Source organism: Centroberyx gerrardi, chromosome 16 (genome assembly GCF_048128805.1).
Source record: "Centroberyx gerrardi isolate f3 chromosome 16, fCenGer3.hap1.cur.20231027, whole genome shotgun sequence".
Taxonomy (NCBI): domain Eukaryota; kingdom Metazoa; phylum Chordata; class Actinopteri; order Beryciformes; family Berycidae; genus Centroberyx; species Centroberyx gerrardi.
Genome location: NC_136012.1, coordinates 21,521,277 through 21,545,082, shown reverse-complemented (window position 1 = coordinate 21,545,082; position 23,806 = coordinate 21,521,277). Strand labels below are relative to the sequence as shown.

The 23,806-nt window shown below is 40.9% G+C and overlaps 2 protein-coding genes across 2 annotated transcripts; both read left to right on the top strand.

Annotated features, from left to right (window-relative positions):
* The first annotated feature begins 1,782 nt into the window (after nucleotides 1-1,782).
* On the top strand, nucleotides 1,783-4,756 carry LOC139924160 (transmembrane emp24 domain-containing protein 11). Its single transcript, XM_071915126.2, has 5 exons — nucleotides 1,783-1,912; nucleotides 2,515-2,606; nucleotides 3,705-3,830; nucleotides 4,125-4,271; nucleotides 4,607-4,756. Exons 1-5 carry the CDS (start codon nucleotides 1,783-1,785, stop codon nucleotides 4,754-4,756), a joined length of 645 nt encoding a protein of 214 aa, XP_071771227.1.
* Nucleotides 4,757-5,993: 1,237 nt separating this feature from the next.
* Nucleotides 5,994-15,828, top strand: rnf212 (ring finger protein 212). Its single transcript, XM_071915129.2, has 12 exons — nucleotides 5,994-6,102; nucleotides 6,875-6,936; nucleotides 7,225-7,299; nucleotides 8,416-8,472; nucleotides 8,844-8,902; nucleotides 8,997-9,056; nucleotides 10,737-10,801; nucleotides 11,132-11,192; nucleotides 12,610-12,655; nucleotides 12,853-12,907; nucleotides 14,033-14,102; nucleotides 15,161-15,828. The coding sequence occupies exons 1-12, from the start codon at nucleotides 5,994-5,996 to the stop codon at nucleotides 15,291-15,293; spliced, it is 852 nt and encodes a 283-aa protein (XP_071771230.2). The 3' UTR covers nucleotides 15,294-15,828.
* Nucleotides 15,829-23,806: the final 7,978 nt, after the last annotated feature.

Sequence of the window (23,806 nt, the reverse complement as noted above, 5' to 3'; positions counted from 1 at the left end):
GAAAATTACTGAGATAGAGTAGCAGGAGAAACAGGAAAAAGAGGAGATCCGATTCCTGGTTTTCCTTGAAGGATGACAGCATTTGCATCTGCTAAATCTGAGAGGGGTTATAGTAGAGTGTATACCCAGTATATATAGTAAAGAATAGAGTATATTATAAGGTATAACCTCAGTAGATTCACAATTCAATCGGTTATTATCAGTGTGTTCAGGATAGACAGGAGGCAGGGCATCAGATACACATATACATACTGTATACCTCCCATGCAATAATATTTACTATATACAACAAAATCAATACGTAAAATTCAATAAAATAGAAAAATAGAGTACAAGTGCTAGTGGTTTGTATATCCCAGAGAGGGAAATACTGTATGAACTGACTGGGTGGCAGAGAACAGTATAGTATATAATTCACAGTATTTATTAGTTCATTTATTTAGTTCATAGTATATTCTAGAGTGTTATATTGTATGTATTTATTGTATGATGTTTTGGAATAAATTAGATAGAGAGGTAGAGTAAGAAGAAAAGAGATTCCTGCTTTTTCCTGGCTGAATGATGACAGAATTTGCAGATCCTAAATGTGAGATGGGTTTAAAATCACATCTAGTATTTTAAAGGTAGGTGTAGTATTTGTATCGAAAGTGTGTAAAGTTCAAAACTACTGAAGTGTGGGAGGAGAAAGAGATCTGATTCTTGCCTTCCTTTGAGGGATGACAGCATTTGCAGATGCTAAATATGAGAGGGGTTCATTCTAGCGAAGTGTGCTGGTTTACTTTATACTAGTGACCGCATCTGATACTTCAAAAGCTACCTTCCTGTATAAGTGATTAATAAGTGATCACAGTGTTTTAAAGGTTTAAATTCTCCCTTAGAAACAAGCGATAATTTGCCTCCTCATATCAGAAGATAAAAAGTCAAAAGAAGTCAGATTTTTTGTGATTCTTTTTTGCATTTTGCAGGAAAAAAAAAAGATTTATCATTTAGCACATAACTCAAAATAAACCACTTTTGATTTAGTGTGGTAAATCCAGATCTAGCCCTAGTCCTCCTAAATCCCACTTGGCCCTGTGGTTGGAAAGAGGCTACTGTTAACATGCTTAGTGAGTTTTTCCCCCAGTGGTTTAGCATCGCTTATCATGACTGGCCTCAGTAAACACACTTGGCTTATGCTAGAGGCCCGGGCCAAGTACTGATTGGTAAGCTTTCTTCACTGTAATGATTATGGAAATTGCTGCGTATGCCAGGAATAGGCTTGAAAGGCCAGGATCTTATACCCATTTCCATACTGGTGATAAAACGTATGCAGTATCATAAACATGCAGGAGATACTGTTCGATATTCAGTATCTAGTGCAATCGTTCTATCCCAGCTCCAGTTAGTCTAGCTAGTCTTATCAGCTTTGCTATTGGCTCCCAGTTGAACCAGTCACAACACCAGCAGAATGCCTCGTCACTCAAAGCAGCATCTGTGACTTTCTCACACCAGAACTTTCTGCCTTACAGACTCACAATTTAATATATGCTATAGGATTCAGGTATTTGCCTGTAGTCAATTAAATCTAACTAATTGTGGCTTGGAATTTGCATAGATCTAAAAAAAAAATACAAAATCAATCTTAATTTCAGGTCATACAGACATACTTCTAGACTTATTGTAGTTTGTTTGACTTTGCAGGTAGTTGACACTGACAGACTCTTACAAGAGCATTTTGTCATTGTCAGTTGTATTGCAGTTTAGTGGTAGTTTTGTTTATTTGCCAGTGCACAGTGGATGAGAATGGGTTTGCGAGGCGTTGGGTTTTTCCTCCAGTGTTACCTGATGCTGGCAGCAGGCATGTATTTTGATCTCGGAGAGCAGGAGGAGAAATGCATCATTGACGAGATTCCTGAAGACATGCTGGTGACCGGTGAGTCCTGGGAAGAGGGAATTTCTGTCATTCACATTCTCAAAGGCAGTGATAAGTGTGGAATGTGATTTTGCAAAGTGTATTGTGGATTGGCATGTGATTGTTGTGGAAACACACAGTAATATTATATAGGCTTCCATGATATTATCTCTAATTCAATTCATATAATCGCAGTTGGCAAACAATGGGTGATTATTTCTGACTTGGCTTATACTAAAGTCTTCTATATTGTCAAAGAAGCATAGTCTTCTTCTAAATTGCAATTGCAACAATTACAATCAGAGAGAGAGACAAGAAGAAGAATGCTACATGTGCAAAAACTGCAAAGTAAAGTGTATTGTTGGAACTAATAAAATATTATAATCATCTCCATAATATCTCATTCAATTCATACAATTACAGTAAACTTAAATGTGTAAGGCGCTATTACATCTGACTGCAAGACTTTTAACGTAAAGCAGAACAGAAATAACACATAATCTCTATTCATTTTATAAATGCGTAGTCTATGTCACAAATGTAACAGGCTTGGTATTGACCTTGAGGCATTGCTGTGTGTGTGTGTGTGTGTGTGTGTGTGTGTGTGTGTGTCTTTCCCTCAGGATATTTCTTGCTGGAGCCCTGGGATTTGAAGACGCACACCAACTCCCCTCACCTGGGCGTCACTGTGCAAGTGCGAGACCCAGACCATGAGGTACTGGACTCAGAGGAGAGCTTTATCACCAGGCCAGCGACACACAAACACATGTGTGTAACAGTACACTAAAACATGTGGCTGCGGGTTTTCCCCCGTCCAAATCTGACCAAACAAGGCCGAAACAAGCACTGCATGGTTTGATTACTTGGACACTAGTTGGACACAGCATAAGCCTTAATTATATCATCGTCTTTCACCTCCAATTCAGCATTTTTGACTGCTGACGTAATCCCCAACATCAGTGGTGGGAAAAGTACTCAACTCCTTTACTTAAGTAAAAGTAGCAATACCATAATGGAAAAAATACTCCATTAAAAGTAAAAGTCCTCCATTCAAAAGTTTACTTTAAGTATTAGCAGTAAAATGTACTTAAGTATTAAATTAAATTAAACTTAAATTACTGATGCATTAACCTGTAAGAAGTATTTTAATGTTGTCAGTCTAACTGCTCCATACACTGTTGGCTAGTTTAAACTCTAACAATGCAACATATTTTATGAGCTTATCATATGTTTTGCATGTAAAACCTTATTCTGCAAAGTAACTAGTAACTACAGCCGTCTGATAAATGTAGTGGAGTACAATATTTCCGTCTGAAATGTGGTGAAGTAAAAGTTTAAAGTCTCACGAAATGGAAGTACTCAAGTGGTAAAGTGCCAGTACCTCAAAACTGTACTCAAGCATCAGTACTTGAATAAATGTACTTAGATACTTTCCACCTCTGCCCAACATGTAAAAGAGTGTTTCATGACCCAGATACAAAGTCTAATCTAAATATTTTGTAATATCAAAAATATGTATGAACACCAATGAGAAAATCTGCCAGCTTTCCACAATTCTTAAAATTTCTCCTTTTACTGGAAGAGATGCAACATTTTTTGCAGGACACTGAATATATGTCTATTTTCCTATAATAACCTCATAATTTTCTCTCACTCTGATTACTGCTGTCTAACACAGTGGTTCCAGGTGCATTAAAAAAACTGTCATATTCTTGAGGACCAAAAGAAGGAGAACCTCAACCCCATTTTGTTTCTGACCCATAGTTTGAGAAACGCTGATGTAATATTCTCTCTCCTCTTTGCTGCTGTGCAGATTTTGATGTCCAAGCGTTATGGAAAACACGGTAAATTCACCTTCACCTCTCACGCCTCCGGTCAGCACTTGCTCTGCTTCCAGACCAACTCCACCAGGTTCTCCGTCTTCGCTGGAGAGCGGCTGGTGAGATCTGTGGACACACACACACACACGCACACAACACACACACAAAGTTACTAAACTGAAACACAGTGAGAAAGATGCAGCAACACGTACAGTACTGCAATAGTATGCTTAGTCAATTAGGTGCAGATTGACAGACAAATGACACTCTGCCCTCTCCTCTTTTACTCCTCCACCTAATTCAAATACATTAAGATGACAATATTCATATTTGTAATGACCAATTATAAAGATTTTTGACATTGCAGCTTGGCCAGAGAGTGAAAACACTTTAACTCTCCATTTGCTGTACAGAAGCTGCATTTGGACATTCAGATGGGAGAGCACTCAATTGACCCCAATGTTGACAGGACCAAAGACAACCTGGAGTTCATGGAGAACAGCCTCAGTCACCTCATAGACCAGATGTTGTACATCATCAGGCAGCAGGAGTACCAACGGGTAAACAGGCACTATTTTCACTGTGCTAATAGCAAATGTGATAATCCTTTGATCCCAGAAGGGGGGAATTCATATTTTCACCTGCCTCTTCCTCACAGAGCAACAATTAACAGAAAAACATTTCCAAAAAGAGCTTTTGTCCCAGTTGAGCAAATGTTCATGTCTCACTCTCTCCATTTCCCCCCCCCCCTCCTCCTGTCTAGGAGGAAGAGGAGACCTTATCTAAAAATTCAACTTTCCAACAATTAAGAGGATTTCCTCATTTCCAAAAAGTGATTCAATTTGACAACATGCCTCTTGTCTCACTCTCCCCTACATCCTTTTCTCCCTACCAGGAGAAAGAAGAGATGTTTCGTCAGATTAGCGAGGACACCAACAGCAACGTGTTGTGGTGGGCCGTGGTGCAGACCTCCATTCTGCTGTCGGTCGGTTTCTGGCAGATGAAACGCCTCAAAGACTTCTTCATCGCCAAGAAACTGGTCTGATGACAACCTTTAACCTGTCAACACGGTGCTCCATGAGTTTGCAGCATATCCCGTCTTCACCTGCTATAAAAATCCCAGTAGGCTGCATAGAGAGTACTTTATGTCTAGTTACAAATTAAAAACTTTCTCATTGCCAAACAGCTGGTGCGATGGACCTTGAATAAGCAACACATTGACTATGATGATTGGATAACTTCTAAAGGCTGTGGGGAACATAGGGGTGTGAAGAGCAAAAGTGAAATGTTGCATGACTGCTGGAAAATTGTCCATCTACATTGCCTCAAAATGTTGTCGTGTATCATAGATGTGGCTGTTAATGAACCTATTTCTATCAAACGCTCTGTTTGCAATAGTTGCATACAAACTGTCCTCATCAAGAGCATCAACAATGTTCAACATGATTATCTAATCTATTACCAACAGCACAGCAGATACAGTATACGAAATGAAAAGAATAAAAGTTTGAAAGAGAATTGCCATGTCATGTTTCTAATTTTAAAGAGTAGCTTGTATGCTTAACTCATGTTCAAATATGTATCCTGAATAAAAACAAAAATCTGAATAAACTGTTCAAAATTTCATACTAAAGCTATAGTAATAGTATAGTATAGCCCAAATTACTAGATGATAGAACAATGAAAGTATAAGATGAATGAAATAAATAAGAAAAAAATAAACATGAAATAGAGAAGAATGTTTAGGGGTCGTTACACACTAAAAACGGACGTGATGACGTGACATACGTGGAAATGTATTTGATCTCAAGCTGGGGTGACAGTCTCACTGATATTGTTCATCACTGATCAATAGGCAAAGGGTAAGATTAAGGTTTGCTACGCAGTTTACAAAACACCTTGCTAAAAAAAATGAGAGCAGTTAGTGAGAAGGTAACGTTACAAACTGCAGAACTTGTTTTTCTCAGGTCCGTTATTTAGCTAACTAGTCAGTTAGCTTAGCTGCTTCACCTGCTGCTAGCTAACCAGCGTTAACCTGTAACCTACCTGACTGTAAGGGGGGTGGCCATGTTCATGAAGTTAACTTAAACTTAAAACTTAAAAGAAAAACAGCAGAGGTTTTAAAGCATTTTGCAGTTAGCTTGACCCAATACCACCTAAGTTGGATAAGTCAACAAGCAGGCTTTTGCTCGTTATCTTAAGAATCGGGAGAGTTAGCAGAGCGGCTAGCTTGTGCTAACGTTATCATTTTGCAGGAGGCTTTTACCCTTCATCATCAGAAAATGTCCTACTGGATCTGCTGCAACTCCTGCTTCCTGTCTCCCAGTGCTGAGCGAAAACTAGCCGTCACCACCTGTGGCCATGTCATCTGTAGTGTCTGCTATCAGAAAGGTAGGTGAAGGTTGATTTACATTAGTAGTATAATCTAGCTGTTAGCTGCTTGTTACTAATATTGAGCATTGTTTAAACAACATACATGCAAAACAGGTTAGTTTTACCATTCACTTTGCCCCAGGCAGTGGAAATGTGATTAGACAGGGACATCTGTTGGACTTCATATGATATTGCAGAACTGATAACTGATTTTATCCCAAGGAGTTCCCACACTTTTTCATGCCTGAGCCCCCCCAAATACATACAAACTAGGCCACCATTAAATAAAACAGCGGACCTACTGTACATTTGAGAAGATATCTGTAGTTAGATAGGGTTTGGTACCAAACTGGATCATTGTTGTATTACAGTGGGGAGAGTGAAATCTCTGATTCAGTCATTTCTGTAATACTTTCTCACTGTCTTCAAATGAAATAACTGTGGAATTATACTATTCCTAATTTGATCGGGGACTCCTGGAAACCTCTCAAGGACTCTTGGGGGTCCCTGGAGCCCACTTTGGGCACTGCTGACCATCGTAAAGGGCCACAGACCTGTTTCTGACGGGGCTCCAAAAGAGTAGTAGTAGTTTAGAGGGGTCCCAGGGTTAAACTTAATTAATTAATTTGGGGGTCTCATGCTGAAACAGTTTAAGATCCCCTGCTATGCAGTTCCTGTATTGGATTTAGGCTACAGTACAGTGGCTCCTATTACATAATGTTGGAAAGATTATTCATTTGATCGTTCTCGTTGTACTTTTGTCTATATATAATTGTATCTTTTCTTTCAGGCAAGCAAGGGGAGTGTTTAATATGTAATTCAAAATGCCAAGTCTCTCCTCTCTCTGACAAAGTAAGCATCTTTACTATGGTACACTACTGATGGGTAAACCTGTGATGGCACGTTTTTCTCCTAATTTATCATCGGATGACGTTTTTGGGGCAGGCTGTGGGGGTGGGGGAAGCTGATGGCATCGTTCTTGATAACACAAACTATGACATACATGCCTTATTTTTGGGATATATCAAGCAAGCAACATTTTACCTCTCTACTAGCCCCTATGCTTACATGTGAACAGCCTGACAACTGTTTGTAATCGTACCGATATTACATCAGTGTGAAATGCTTTTGTTTTGACAGAGTAGTTCTGAGGTGAAGGCCTTGTTCTCCGACATCAACGTTGTGGCAACCAAACACTTCACAGAAATCAGCAAGGTTTGATTATTTTCTTTTTTATTCATATCAATACACAGGCCTACATTGAGTATTTACACGTTTGTATGATAAGAGAAACCGAGGACTGATGACTTTGTGACATGATGGTGCTTGGATGCTATAATTATTAATGATATCAAGTGATGCTCTTATCAAAATGACTAATTACGAGTTATTGAAAGTTTTACACAGTATCGGTTTAGTGCCGTTTGGGAGAACCCTGGAACACTAAGTGCAAGTGTTTAATGTTAAAAAATGTTGATTAACTTAAGAAACTTATTGCACTGTCAGAGTAAAGATGTCTTTTTATTGATCGTACTCTTGCCAGCCACCTGCTCTTAAAGGATAAGGCCGGTGTTTTTTAATGCATTTCTTACCATCAACAAATCCTATGAAAATAACAAAATCAGCAATGATTTTGTTTTGCCAACAAGTCTCGTCCATGTAGCCGGTGCCCAATGCAGCCATGTCCCAGCAGCCATAGACCTCCATTGTATTAAAAACACGTCAAAGAGCCATGCCGTTGCTCTGGGCAACATATTTCATCATCACGATGCACCGGGTCAGCCGACTTTTTCCTCAAACAACTTAATAAGCCGGCTGTAAACACTTTGCGATCTCAGGAAAGTAGTTCCGTAGCACCGAAAATAGTCCCCGGCGTAATGAAGAATTTGTTCCCATTTGAATTTGATTTGGTAATAACTACAACAGCCTGACTTTTCATGGTAACAGTTAGCGATTTTCAAAATGTAAACTATGTCTTTATGAGCTGTATTTCAAGGTTTTTAGCTTACAATTGGAGCCAATGACTTCTGGTTTGAAGGCTAAAAACGGTACGTGGGAAGTCAGAAAGTAACGGGAGTAGAGCAAACGCATTGTTGATTTTGTTATTTTCATAGGATTTGTTGACGGTAAGCAATGCATTAAAAAACACCGGCCTTATCCTTTAACACTTTTATTTAGTATTTTATAAGTCTGTGCCATCGATTCAGGCAAAGACAAAAGATGGTTTGTGCTTTAAAACAGTTTTGTAGACTTGCCTCAATATACAGTATATCTATTTTTATATTATTTCTCAGTAGACTTCATATATCACTGGTTTATCCTTTTTCATAGGTTTTAATGTTCCAGGCAAGGCATCAGAAGAGACTGTTGACTCACTACCAGCAAAGGGTAAGAGACATTTATCCTGCTGCAATGCATTCTTTTTGTGTGTGTGTGTGTGTGTGTGTGTGTGTGAGAGAGAGAGAGAGAGAGCGAGAGAGAGTCTGCTCTACAAGTCATTTTGGCAGTTAACCAACCATCTTTCGAAAATCAATTTTGCTAGGTGGAAAGAAGTGCCTGGCATGTTTTTTTTGCCCACCAGCCAATGTTGTGGATGGATGAAAATCCCATTAGTTTCCTTCCCCTGCTGCCAACTAAAATGGATTTACATGCAACTGTTAATCTAGTCAAAATGATTAATGGCTTCATTTCCATTAAAAAAGCCTAACACCGTCTTGTAAACAATAGTGCATCACTAACCCTGTTATGAATCTCCTCAGAATGAGAAACTAGAAGAGGTCTTAGTCAAGATGAAACAAGAAATGCAGCAGATGGCCAAGTAAGTTTACATTTGTAATGCATTTTCACATGTATTTCTGAATTTAAGTTTATTAATAGTTGGCTGCGTTTCTTTGTTTTGTCGTCCTTCACAGGAAGCTGAATGAACAGAGTGCCTACATCAGTAAACTGGAGAACTCTCTTCAGCATCAGAGGTAGGACAGACCGCAGATAATTATCAGACAATCGCTCAACAGTCTCATTAGATACATACATACATACATCCCAGTGCTATTGTCCTGAAATCAGAGGATTAAAGGGATTGACAAGCATTCTTAAAATTAAATAACAAATAAAAATGAAGCTTTTTTGGAGCCACCAGTGAGTAAGTTCTTGTAAATTTTGTCTGTAGCTGGTAAGTTTCTTCTTTAGCAGCCACTATGACAGGTTATCAACCAGTCTTTCAGTCGTTAACTATTTCACAAATCATATTATCCTGAGAAATGTGTTTGTTTTGGCTGATGGACAGTTTTAATTTCCCGTCCTGTAGATTGTGCTCTTTACCCTCCTTCCATCACAGACAGTATGTTGTACCGTCACTCATCAGAGATCATAATCCTGGGCTTGTGAAATAGAAGAGGAAAACTAGACTAAATGAGGATACACAGGGGCTGAAAAGTAATGATTTGGATTTAAATGCTGGTGTGTCGACAAAACACACAAATAAGTGTTTCTTTGGGTTTGGCAGTATTGTACTATGCGAAGCTATTTACAACCAGCTGGCTGTTATGCCTCACTTCTCACTAGGTGTCACTCCTGGCACATCTTGTCCTGGCCAGTTACAACCAGGACTGAATGAGAACTTCACTTAAAAGGAGCAGTGAAGTGTTTTTAAGGAGACTAGCTAATTTATCATCAACTGAGAGTGTTTTAAGTATGTTTGTGCAGGTTCTGGGTGGAGTAAAGGGACCCTCATTTAATGCTGAATACCTGTCCTGAACTGCCCTTTTAAAGAAAAGTTCCACTCTTTAAACAGTCTTAGAAAACATTTACTGTGGTAGCCCTCTTTCCTGCATACGTACTACACCAAAGTCCGTCTTAAATGTTCTGTAAAGTACAACAAAATAAAGACATACTGTAGCACAAACTCTGAAACACATTTTAGCTCCAAGTATTTTTTCTCCCACATGAAAGCTGCAACACAGCAGGCACTGTAGTGGCGTGAACTTGCTGTAAAAAATGGGATTTCTGCAATGCACCCCTCAGGAAAAATCATCTCTTCTGCTGTACACCACACATAAATTTGTTTACAGCTGTCTATCCATCTATCTATAAATCTATCTACAGTACGTACCTGCAGAATGAGGGGAAACTTATCTCTTCTGTAATGCACCACACTTACGAAAACAGCGCTTTTTCATTTACACTCAAATTTATTTATGACTTCTACTGTGGGATGAATTATGTATGTGGAGTTCAAACCAATAAAGCAAGTCTAGTTGCGAGATTAATTTGAAATAAATCTGTCGTTGCTGTCTGGCCTACTGTAACGTAGTAGTTTTCGGAGAGTGTTGTTGTTTTTTTAACCTTTATTTAACCGGGGAAGTTTGACTGAGATTGCCTTTTTTCAGCCCCACACTCACACAGTTACACACAGACTGATGACCAAAGAGCAGCTCCACTGGAGAAATTGGGGGTTATTTGCCTTGCTCAAGGGCACTTAGATGGTAGTTGCCAAGTAAGGAGAGAGAGTCGCTCATTCGCTGTCCCCACCCAGATTTTCCCAAACGGTCTGGGATTCAAACCGACAACTGTCTGGTTATAAGCGGTTCTCTTCTCTATGCAACAACCACTGCGTGTTTTGATGCAACATGTTTATTTCTGTTGTCATTCAGTGCCAAAGCTTCGTCAGTGTCCCAGATGAGCCACAGTTCCCATACCCCATGTGGACCGAAGTCAGGTAAACAACAATTTCAGCTTAAAACTCTCTTAGTAACTCTAACTCTAACTCTGGGGTGACATTCAGTCTGATTGGTTGAAAAAGGCACAAAAAAAGAGAGTGGGTCAATGGCAGAGCAGAGAGGCAAAGACCAGAAACTTTGTTTTTCAGACACTGACCAGTCAACTGGCCCAAGTCGACATCTTACTGGCCCCGGGCCATTAGGGCAAATGTTATCGTCGAACCCTGTACATCCATATGTTTATTGCATAATGAATACTCTCTCTTCATCATTGATAGAATACAGTGGGTGTTAATGTGTTGTGTTACTGTTTTTTTGTGCACTGTCAGTCCTACAGATCCCATATAACTCTCCCATGTCCCTCTCACGACACTCATCAACCACTAATCTGTGAGTATTGCACCTCTCTCTTCAACCCTCCCTCCCTAATTTTCCACTGTCTCTCTCTCTTTCTCTCTCTCTCTCTCTGTCTGTCCATATTTGATTTGCAGTCTCTCCTCCCTGTCTCGATCTCTGTTGTTCTGCCCTTTTTTATCTTTCTCTATGCCTCAGACCTCAATAATAACACACCACTAACCTTTGAGAGAGAGAGTGAGAGAGAGAGAGAAAGAGAGAGAGAGAGAGAGAGAATGTAGGAGGTATTTCACAGTGCAAACAAGATATATCCTGGGTTCAGCCCCGGCAGCTTATGTTAGCTTTAGCTGCTGTATGGCTTTGCCCTGCCCTGCGGCTAGCCACACACACACACTCACACACACACACACACACACACACACACACACACACACACCTGAATAAGCTCAGTACTAGCTTTGCTTACTGGTTTAGTCAGGAATCCCTATTCGGTTTCCCAGACACCGTTGACACAGGCTTGATTGACTGCCTGGATTTATAGTGCAAATGTTGTTTTATCCAGAGCGACTTTAGGTTCTATTGATTGCAAATAGTATAGATGACGGATAGCGGATATTAACCCCCTTGCATTAGCAGTATTAGCACCGTGCCTGGGGGTTAATTCAGTTTTGGTTAAAAAGGTAAATTGAAATGGTAATTCATTTCAAAGTTATTTTGGTATATATTTGGAAGTCCTTTTAAAGGCCGAAAGCGATTTTACATATTGGATTTTCCTGGAACTTTGGATAGGTCATATCAAATCAATGAATTTGATTTTAAAGGAAATTATCTGAAAGTGTTTGGATTGAACGTGATTTGGCATCAAGCCTCATGCTATACTGCAGTGGTTCTCAACTCCACAATGTTCTTCCACCATTGCAAAAAAGCAAATCCATGTAAACAAGTCATTAATCTAGTCGAATTATCTCACTCCAGTGGAAGAATGTTTTCACTTGTCGTCAAGATTTTAAGACTGAATATGAGACTTAATGACTTATGATAATTTTAAGATAGTAAAATTTTAAGATTTTTTGCAGTGGTGCTTTCATGTGTGCTTTGAGATTTTGCTAATTGGAAGATCAGTGTTAAATTTACCTAATTTAAATTCAGATTTATGAGCTTATTATACACAAACTTCATGTCAATTTACTGCAATTTGAGCAAAGGGAAATGGACTGCCCACTTTCCTTTTGGAAAAAAAAGTACAATTATTTATTTCTGTTTTGTCCTAAAGTATCTGTTATCCTGTAAAAGCATGTGCCAGTTTTTCAAATATTATACATTTTGGAATGAAACAGAAAAGTTTGCCGTTTCACAGAAGTGTGTCATGGTATTAAAAAGCTCGAGCACCGCTGCAATCCTCAGCCAGCTGAACTCGGCAGGATTAATGAGGTGTGTTTTCTCTGTCTGGCAGCGGTGAAAACATGGTGGAGGTGGATGGAAGAAGTCTGTTCAGGAAAGTAAGTTCCATGATCTCACCTAAAGTAAAAACCCTCACCTCTAAAATGTGTATATTAACTATCAGCTGCCATTTACTGTATGGCTTTGGTGCATGGAGAACGGATGAATGATGAAGTATTGAAAGCAAATAAAAACTCATGATTTATGCCGTTTCTCTCTCCATGTTTGTGTCTGTGTCTCTCTCTCTGTCTTTCAGCCCGACCCCATCCCCAGATTGTCATTAATCAGTCCTCCACAAGACGGACGAATGGGTATGCGCTTTAATGTTCCTGTCATTAAACTTTGTAATTTATTTTCTTACTTACTATAGCTGGATGTACGCTGTCCTTGTCAAATCTTCCCCATAAAGCTGGATCTGCTTTGGCCATCTCTATCTGGGCTATCTGGTTCTGTAGCTCAATGGAGATTGCATGACACTAGTACTGCCAGGATAGTGGTTTGATAGTGGTTTGACTGCTAACAATGTATGCAGACATGGTACTGTAAGGAATTTTGGATAAAAGTATTTGCAAAATGTCACATTATGCTTTCTGAGATACAACCCAGTTAAGTCTCAGTCTCTCTTCCTCTCTCTCTGCTAAAGCTGTGTCTGTATCTAGAATTTATCTGGCATTTTGGCAAACATATGAATGAGGTGCCATATTGAAACGGACCGAATCATACCGCGATCATTTCACAAAATCTTCTCGCTCGGGGCTTAAACCCCCAGGTGAACCACCCACTGTGATAAACGAATACAGATGTTCCCTGCTATAATACTTAAGGCTGATACCTGCAGAGTTCCCCCTCTTTGATTATGCAGTTTATCCCCTTAAGGGCTTTGACTTCTGTTGTCGGAGATTAATGACGTGACAGCCGACAAATGCTGTTTGGATCCTTGTAGATATTCACTGTATTTGTGTGAGTCTGTGGTTAAGTAAATATTGTATGGGAGAAAATCATAATATTTAACCAGCAGCAGATTGATTGGGCTAATATTAAATGCTCTTGCCCCTAATAATAACTGTTGATGATGATGATGATGATGTACGGTTATTACAAAATAAGGATAATATGCAGCGTTTATAATAGATCTAACTGTGGTAGAGGCACAGCTGCCTGTAGGGTAGAAGCTCTGTGTGAGTTTGTGTAAAGGGAATATTGTGAGATACACTGCTAATTACTCCAGACGTTGACTCACCCATTTATTTTGCTTTAGCGCTGGAGGATTTTCCCAAAAATTCTTGCAGCAAGCTCACTCGATTCAAGAAGAGTCATATCATAAGCTTATAATGACACTCTAATATCTCATGCACTGTTTTAAGTCGTTATAATCCGTTATATCTGTGTGACTCATGTTAAGTATTAGCATGGATCTGTCTGCTCTCTTTGTTTAGGTACCATCCCTCACCGATCGACCAATCAGAACGTTTTGTCCAACCACTCAACGCGCTCGGCCACAGTCAGGTGACTGAGCTCATTCCACACTGGTGTTATAATAACATCAGACTTGTATAACTACTGTTTCCTGACTGAATACAAGATTAAATACACAAAATGCTGAAATTCTTTTACATATCCTAACTCAAACCCCTCTCAGACTCCTATACGGAAGAAGCTAACTGCGTTCGCACTGCGAGCGACTGGGTTGATGGATTGCGTGATTTTGACTGATTGTGTTTGGTATAAGAGTCTGCAGTTGCATCTATGTACAAAGCTTTGGACAGGAAAATTATGTACTTCTTGCTGCTTTTGGTATTGCCTTTCATAGCGTTACATCATTTTAACAAGTCAACATAGCTTACTGGCTAGCGCTAATTAGTTAGCATTAATCAAAAATAAACAGAAACAAAATTTGATAAAATTACTTCAGAGGTTACCATCGACCCCAATGATGTATATAGTTGTTCTCCAAACATCGTTCTTGAGATGTTTATTCCTGTAGTCTTTCAAATAAACGTTGTAGAGAACTGGTAAAATCTGAATAGCTGCAATCAACTTCTTGTTGACCTGAACTATTTTTCATGAAATTAAATCACATCAGTAGGGAAACCTGTGTATGTAAATTGTGAGTGAACTTGTGTGTCTCCTCTCTCCTTGTTTGTCCTCTCCTCTCCTCTCCTCTCTCCTTGTTTGTCTTCTCCTCTCCTCTCCTCTCCTCTCTCCTTGTTTGTCCTCTCCTCTCCTCTCCTCTCCTCTCCTCTCCTCTCCTCTCTCCTTGTTTGTCCTCTCCTCTCCTCTCCTCTCTCCTTGTTTGTCCTCTCCTCTCCTCTCCTCTCCTCTCCTCTCCTCTCCTCTCCTCTCCTCTCTCCTTGTTTGTCCTCTCCTCTCCTCTCCTCTCTCCTTGTTTGTCCTCTCCTCTCCTCTCTCCTTGTTTGTCCTCTCCTCTCCTCTCCTCTCCTCTCCTCTCTCCTTGTTTGTCCTCTCCTCTCCTCTCCTCTCCTCTCTCCTTGTTTGTCCTCTCCTCTCCTCTCCTCTCCTCTCTCCTTGTTTGTCCTCTCCTCTCCTCTCCTCTCCTCTCCCAGTCGTTTCCAGGGAACACCAGTAATCCCGGATATTTCATATGGTCGCAGTGCTGGGTGGAAGTCCCCCATCTTCAAACCTCCATCTTCCTTCAGACACTCCTCTATGTCCTCCCTGGTCTGCCCTCCGCCTTAACACACACAGACACACACACACACACACACACACACACACACACACACACGCAAATATGCATGCACAGAAAAACAATGTCGGTCAGGGATAATCAAGCACTTCAAATATGTGAAGAGATGTCAGATTTTATTTGGTCTCAGGTCTCACTGGCGAAGGAACACATATGCACACAAATGTATGCGCACACACACAGACACACACACACACACACACACACACACACACACACACACACACACACACCAGTCATAAAGGAACTAAACCTGACCACTGATGTGTTTCTGGAGGCATTAATGGAACACCAGCGGCTCTAAACTTTACCAGGCAGAGATGGTCTTTGTACTGTAATCCAGCATTTCTTAAACTATAGGTCACTCAGGACCTAAAATGAGTCACCAGCCTGTTTCCAGTGAGCGCTGGTATGTTTTAATTACCCAGGATCCCCGGGTGAAACTAAATTTACTTTTTGGGTGCTGAGCTGTAAAGTCTAAGAACCCGAGCTGTGATGCATCAAACTGTAAATTAGTAACTAAACTCTTACTCTGTTCTGTTGAAATCTGAGTTTGTCACAGTCCCAACAACAATTAATAAAATAATGACATGAACCTCGTTGCTGTTGAATTTAATATTCTATATAGGCCGTACTGTGCTTGATTGCAACTTTGTCTTTCACATGAGCATTTTGAGGTTTGAAATGTGATTGCAATGTAGTGTAGACTATTTTCTGGCTCAGGTTCAGTTTTGAGTATAATGACAAGATGACCAGACAGGAACGTATATAATGTGAGTATATAATCACTTTATAATGTACTGTACGCCATTTGGAGGACGCTGTCCAATGTGCCTTATAGTACCATGAGTGCAGACATTTTTAGTATGGGTAGGGTCAAACCCTTAACCCTGACAGTGTTAGTATCATGTTCCTGTTACTGAGCAACACAGGGCCACACAGCAGAAAACCAGATGGACATTTTACACATCTTGTCATTTGCATTTGGATTTGACAGTGAATTACCTTCAGTAATCCAGGAGAGAGACCTACAGGCCTGAACCCATGTAGATCCTTAATAGCCTCTAGCCGAAGGCGCAATTCCACGTGACTGACACTCCGCTGCAGCAGCACCTGTTCAATTTACAAAGCTAAACTAGGATTATGAAAAATGCACCTATGGACTGGACTCAACAAGAGATGGATGAGGTTGACAGACTCATGCTGCAGTGAAATCATGAAAGCCTTTCCTGCAGCAGTTGTGCAGCACTTGGGGTTTGGGGTAGCAACATAGTAAACTACCCTCCTCTCCTCAACAAGTTTCAACACTCCCGCTCTATTGGCTGCAACTTCAGTAATACGACGTTATTTTTTCACCCTGATATCTGTTACAAAACAGCTGCAAATAGAAACAGTGTAAAGCAACATGATATCACCTGAAGTCATCACAAAAAGGAAAAGCTGACGCGGTGAAGCGGGTGGCGAGGACGGCATGATGTGTTCAGACAGGTAGATTCTCTCTCTCTTTCTCTCTCTCTCTCTCTCTCTCTTTCTCTCTCTGTCTCTCGACCGGTGTTTTGAAGAGCTCAGGTGTGACTATTTGTGTGTAAGCATGTGTGTTCAGTCTCTGTGTGTAAAAGAGAAAATGTGTATTGAATGAAGGTTGCTTGTCGGTACGAACGTGTCTGTATGCAAGCATTTACGAGAGTGTGTGTGCGAGTGTGTGTGTGTGTGTGTGTGTAGTTAGGCTATTGTACAGAGGCAGTAGGCCTGATCCTCCTCTGCGCTCCAGTGGGATTTGAAGTCGTTTCCTGTTTTTTAAGGTCCACTTAGAGAGAAATGGCTCCCCGAGGCAGACTAAGCTGTCATTGTGTCACGCACTGACAGGGAGAAGACTAAATCAGAATAATCTCTCCCTTACACACGCACGCGCGCGCGCACGCGCGCGCGCGCGCGCACACACACACACACACACACACACACACACACACACACACACACACACACACACTGGGTGATTTCTCTTTCACGTTACCTCTCTCACACACGTAATTACAGTAATAATACTAAATGTGCATAGCATTTTGGTTTAAAAAAGTCACAAAATTCTGAGTACTCTTTCTCACACACACACCAAGACACACACACTCTCTCTCTTTCTCCCTCTCTCTCTCGCACACACACACACACACACACACACATAGCCCTGCATGGCTCCAGGCTGTACAAATGAGCCCTGCCACTTCAGAGAGCTAAAGAAAACTATTCTGATGTCAGTGGTGATTATTCAGCAGCGTGTTCCCACAGCTTGTCCACCCTCCCTCACCCTTTCTCCCTCTCCTTCTCTTTCTGTATGTGAGAGAAGCTTCTCACTTAATCTGATCCAGATTTCACACTTTGTCACTCAGTATTTCAGCCTTGTACCTTCGCTGCTCTAAGTGTAATCCCCCTTAGGCAAGACACGACATGAACTAAATGATTTCACACCGGAGCTATTCGTCTTTCTGACCTGAACAGAAAGTGTGTCTGTGCTGCCTACAGCTCATGATCTATGATCCCGGGCATCTTTCATTCCTAACATTTAAGTTGGGGAAAAAAACAAAAGATGCCTGATAAAGACCTTCTTGGTTGACATGTTATATCACACAGCCACTAGGGAGAAATATTTCAGAATGTCTTGTGTTTTCCCTGTTATAATCGTCTCGCACTAAACCCCCTATTCTTTCTCAAGACGAATTGGACTGCTATTCCCCTCATCAAGATATTTGTAATCTCCTGCTGTCTTTACTTCAGCTTTGCTATTTGAAACAAAAGTAACGTTTAAGGTACTGTAGGTATTGTACAGTAAATTTCTGATATCTTGTACTTTTGTATCTACTTTTGAAGCTGCTGAAGGGTCCAGCAAGATAAACTCACCTCAACTGGTTCACATATTTCTTTGGGTCTGGGACGTCCTGGTGGCTCATTTGGCCGGGACAGTTTGAATCTGACCTGGGACCTTTGTCACATATCCCCCACTCCCCCTCCTTTCCATCTTTCCTGTCTCTCTCTACTGTAAACTATGAAATAAAGTTAAAAAAAAAAAAATCCCCCTCCCAAAATCTTAAAATTTCCACAAATCTGACTTATTGACATATTATCAAAATGCAAAAAAACTTGCAAGGTACATTCACATCTAGAACAATAACTATGAAGATAACTATAAACTAGAACGACACACTGTTGCTCAAGCATTCACACCACAGAGCTCTACTGAATTCTCTGCCCCCCTTCTTTTTTTAGAACTTTAATTTGATTGGTTTAAAATGTTTTATCGTTTTGTCTGCATCCAAAAAATCATTGAGATCGATCCAAAAAATATAAGTTTGTTGGATGTTTTGATAGTATTCGTTGTCATGGGAACACAGACATTCTATTTACTTGAAAGATTTAAATATTTTAAAAGTTACAGTTTTTTCTTTATAGTTATGGTTAATTAGGGTGAGGTGTCAATTACAGAAAAGTAAATTGGAGTAATTTACAATATACTGACTGTCGTTAAACTGAATGGCCTTTAGATGGCACTGTTGTCTATCGCAGCGTTGTCTATAACACTAGATCTGTATTCCACTACTGTGTGTGGAAGCCTTGGACCACAGCTGCCTTTGATAGGAATCTACAGGATGAGGAAGAGACACTTAGGAGGTCACACACACACACACACACACACACACACACACACACACATTCATATTTGCTGCTTTTGAAAGAGGTGAGAAGGATGACATCAAGGAGTTGCTACACCAGTACTCATGCACACACACACACACAAGCAGGTTTGTTGCATTTTAGAGGAAGAGAGCTCTATAGGGGTGGTTTATGAGTCAAAGAGGAACAGGTGAGGATGGGTCGCCGGGACTGCTCATATTTTCTTCAATAGGCCTTCACACACACACACACACACACACACACACACACAGATGTCCCACATGTGAAGGCAGGCAGGCTGTTGCCTTTGAAGGGGCCCGGCCTTCTCCGACTGTCCCATGCGTGCTTGAGTGATGTCAGCACGGCTGTGGAAAGATTCCTTTCCTGTCATACACACACACACACACACACACACACACACACACACCCTATCACACACATACAATCGCTTTGACACAAACACACGTGCACACACACGTCCTCCTTGCCATGCGCACATACACTTTATCTAACAAACACACACACTCTTGCCACATGCTAATACACACCAACTCTTTCTTTCTTTCTCTCTCTCTCTCTCTCTCTCTCTCTCTGTCTCTCTCTCTCTCTCTCTCTCTCTCTCTCACACACACACACACACACACACACACACACACACACACACACACACACACACACTTGGCAGGATGTGCGGGGAGAAAAAGGGGCCGAAAGACAACACCGAGATTAGGAGGCTTTTGTCACGGCTCTGTGGCGGACATTAAAGGCCTTGGCTCCCTTCCCCTCCGCCAGATTTCTTTCTTTTCTCACCCTGTCCGTCCACATCCCTCTCTTTTCACGGGGGAAGGTAAACATTTGGTACAGAGAGATGGAGAAAGGGAGGGAAAGAAGGAGGGAGGGGGAGGAAGGATGGAAACCGCCTGTTGCCCCCTTTTAGCCTCTTTTTTGTGTTTTTGTTTTCCTAGTTTTAATGGCGGCTTTGTGGCTGTGTGGAGGAGGATGAGTGGAGAGGGAGAGGTATGCAAACAGAACAGCGCTTCAATGCCAGCCAGGTGTCTGTCTCCCAACTGAGTGTGTGTGTGTGTGTGTGTGTGTGTGTGTGTGTGCACGAGATGCATGCATGCGTCTGTGCTTTTGTGTCTGTGAGTTTGTGTGCACACGTGTATGTGTGTGTGTGTGTGTTTCCCCAACACCTGTGTGAATACGCCCATGTGTACTTGTGTGCACATATGAGTGGAGTGTGTGTGTCAATCTCTTTCTCAGGTGAGTGTGTGTGCGTAGGTGTCTTCCCAGGTGTCTGTGAATATGTGTGTGTGTGTGCGTGTGTGTGGATGTGTGTGTGCCCTTCATGGTCACTGACTCCATTCACCTGAGCAGTCCTTTCACAGTGAAAAGGCAGTTGCCGGTAAAAAGCCCTTTTGGACAGCTTCTCTTCATCACCAGCCACAGCTGCTGTTGACTCAACGGCCCAGGAATCTCCTCAGTGGATTCACACCCTTCTACCCAGCCAACCGCACAGCGCAACCCTCCCCGAGAGAGCAAAAGGGGCCTGCAAGACCATGAGGTCTAGAGGGCTGGAGGTTTCTCCCTGGTGAGAGCTGCACTTGGCAAGATGTTTATGTAAAAATACACCTGTCTTAGCAGCCTGAATCAGGAAGTGGGGCTGCAACAGAGAAGAGTGTTTCATCCCTACTAGTTGAGACGCTGTAGATTTGCCTTAATTGCCCAAATGAAATTCTGGTGTTGGGTGTGAACACTTCTCTGCCCACAGAACGTGATGAATCAAAACTTAAGACCGAAATACAAAACTTTTTCCTAAACCGCAGCGACTAAACGCCCCGTCCAGAGAAAACTGGACTCAACAGCGTTAGATCTTTTGCCTCTTTCATCCCTTTGGTGTCAGGTGATCACCAGCTGGGTTGATAAGCACGAGACTTTATTGACATCAAGTTACATGATTTCTGAATACTTAGGTCAAATAATTCACACAGTTGTCTCTCACTGTCATTTGGGGCCGCCAACATGCAAAGGTGCTTTAAAAACCAGGTTCCACTGGTACCAAGGACCATTTTTGTTGCGATGTGAAACTTTTAGTGCTTTGTAGAACTCTTTTTGAAGGTTCTTGTCAAAGGAAGAAAAAAAAAAAAATCTCAATGATTTCAACCCAGGCCAGGAATGTCCTCACTGGCTTCACACCCTTCTGCCCAGCCAGCCACACCTGGAACACACTGGAGCGGAAAAGGCCTGCAAAACCACAAGCTCCAGAGGGCTGAAGGTTTCATTCTCAAAAACGTTCAATGAAAACAGTATTGCCAACGTCCAGTGTCACTGTTGGTGTCATTGTTCTTTTTTTTTTTAAATTCTGTGTAGAAACTCTTTGAAGCATCTCTTCTGTAGGCTACAAACTCTTGAACATATTTCCGGCCCACTGGAGCCCTCCCAGAGAGAGCAAACAGGCTTTTACTAGACCACAAAGTAGGAGGGCTAAATGTTTCATTCAGGTTAAGCAACAAACTCTCAATCTGAATTGAATTTGTGGTGTTATGGAAACTCTTTTAGTTAATTTATAATGCTTTGTAGAACTCCCTGAAGGGTCACACTAAAGAAAGAAAAAACAAATCTCTTTTCCCTTAGGATTACAACCAAAGAACCTCTGAAGAACCGTCGTGTTTAGGATGAGATATGCAAAGCATTTCTGTATAATGATGAGTATTCAAATTATAGGATTTATGTGAGCTAAGGAAAGTAAGACCTAAGGATTTACCTAAGACCGAACAGCCCAGGGAAGCCAACTGCATACTGGAAACCTCTCTGACTGAGCAGAAAGGCTTGCTAGACCACATCTGTTGAGAGCTAGGGGGTTTCAGAGGGAATTTTTTTAGTAATGAACAAAGGAAATTTTATACACTTTTTAGTTAACGAGGGTGAGTTAACACTGCTTGATGCAGTCACCTTCGCTTGGTCCTTGACTCTAAATCCCTTCATGAATTTCTTACCCACACAAATTCCTTTTGTGAATTTCCTACAAACCCTCAATCAGCTCTGAACGAATAAATAAGAATTGTGCAGTATAGCTCCATCAACGTGCCCTTTACCACTAAACTCTCTGGAGAACATGTCTATATACAAGGTTGGCAGATCCAATCCAGGACTGTTTTTAATGAGGATGTAACAGGCTTACATTACAGATTACAGTTTCACTATTAACACAACAGCGGCTATGAGTTTCATCAGCCAAAGAATCTCTTAATGGATTCAAAGCTCTCTACCCAGGTCAGGTCACACACCAGAAGGTTCTCTGGGCAACAAATAAAAACACAAGATAATGTAAAAATGTGTATGTGCTGTATAAGAAGACTACTCACATGAAAAATGTTTCAGTATCAACAAATAAAGATAAGCGATTTCCTGATTGTGAAAAGTTGTATGAGTCTCAATGCAACTTTTCTTGTGGTACAAAATACTTCTGAGCAGTAAACAGCAAGCAACTGTTGGATTCACAGGATCAAGATGCGTTTTGCTGTTTCCCAGACTGTCAGTGTAAATAATTTCTTCTTAATTGGTTTAAATAGATTTTTAAAAAATGCAGCTCACAAACCCTTCTGCTCAGTGTGGAAGAGGATTAGCGCCACATGAAAAAAGTCAGAATCTCAGAATTCTGACATTATTCACAGAATTCTGACTTTATTCTGAGAATTCTGACTATTCTCAGAATCTCAGAATTCTGACTGTATTCTCAGAAGTCTGGTATTGATCTCAGAACTCATATTTTTCACATGTGGCCCTAATCCTCTTCCATAGCTCAGATACAATGTTACATTTTTGGTAATATGCCGTATCTCTGTGTGCAGCAACAGGCTTCTATCTAAAGAATACGTATTGGCATTGAATCAGTGACATGTTATTGATCAAGGAACTGAATGCATTGTTACATTCATTGCAAGTCACTCTTGATAAGATGTCTGTTATAATGCCTGTAAAGTAAAAATATAAAAAATAAGAACTTTCTCTTCATTCTAATGTTAAATGACAGTGAGTATTTTGGCTTTGGGTATTGAAATGACAGATCAAAGAGGAGCCTTAACAAGAGGCAAAAGGCATGTGGCCTCAGCGGCCAACTCTCCTCCCATCCTATCCCTCACATCTCTTCCCTTCTCACTCCTCTCTCCCCCTCTCCTCTCCCTTTTCTCATCTCCTCTCATCGGGCAGCGGTGAGCTCAACACATCTGTCAGCAGCTGAGTTCTGTGTCATCCTCCTCCTCAACCTTTCCCCCCTTTGCTTCCCTCCTGTCTGTCTTCCACCTCTTCCTCCCCTAAATCTTCAAGTCAGTCAAATTCATGGGAGGCGATAAGACACACGTTAACGCAGGAAAACGCTAATCTCTCAGATTAGAAAAGAATGAGAGTTGAATGTCGAAAAAGAAAAGAACCTTGTAAAGTCCCACACCTGCCGTTTATCTTTCATCAGGTCAGTTTTGCGTACTTCCCCTTCTTCTATCTCTATCTCTAAGACAAAAATGTTCAATCTAATATGTTTTGCCTCTATAACCATCTTTGTGAGAAAAAGGCACAGCTCCTGATACAAATTGCACAACAGTCTATTTGTTTTTCACAGCACAGAGAGACTTTCACAGCTTTAATCCAAAATATCACTAACTTCTCCCTCTGTCTATTTATTTATCAGGATTTTTTCAAAATGATACGAGGGGGGAATAAGCAGTAAAAATGCAGGGACTGGTGAAAATCGCCACCCCTTTAAATAGTCGTGGGAAACTCTTGACTTTGCAGAAATTTCAAAACCGCAAATTCCTGTGAGGTGCTGCTTCTCCGTATGTTT

What these genes read in the sequence shown, in the direction of transcription:
- LOC139924160 (XM_071915126.2), top strand. Translation starts at nt 1,783, where the DNA reads ATGGGTTTGCGAGGCGTTGGGTTTTTCCTCCAGTGTTACCTGATGCTG. An exon ending in TGAAGACATGCTGGTGACCG is followed by an intron (nt 1,913 to 2,514) that starts GTGAGTCCTGGG and finishes TCTTTCCCTCAG; the next exon opens with GATATTTCTTGCTGGAGCCC. An exon ending in TGCGAGACCCAGACCATGAG is followed by an intron (nt 2,607 to 3,704) that starts GTACTGGACTCA and finishes GCTGCTGTGCAG; the next exon opens with ATTTTGATGTCCAAGCGTTA.
- rnf212 (XM_071915129.2), top strand. Translation starts at nt 5,994, where the DNA reads ATGTCCTACTGGATCTGCTGCAACTCCTGCTTCCTGTCTCCCAGTGCT. An exon ending in GAAGAAGTCTGTTCAGGAAA is followed by an intron (nt 12,656 to 12,852) that starts GTAAGTTCCATG and finishes TCTGTCTTTCAG; the next exon opens with CCCGACCCCATCCCCAGATT. An exon ending in TCCACAAGACGGACGAATGG is followed by an intron (nt 12,908 to 14,032) that starts GTATGCGCTTTA and finishes CTCTTTGTTTAG; the next exon opens with GTACCATCCCTCACCGATCG.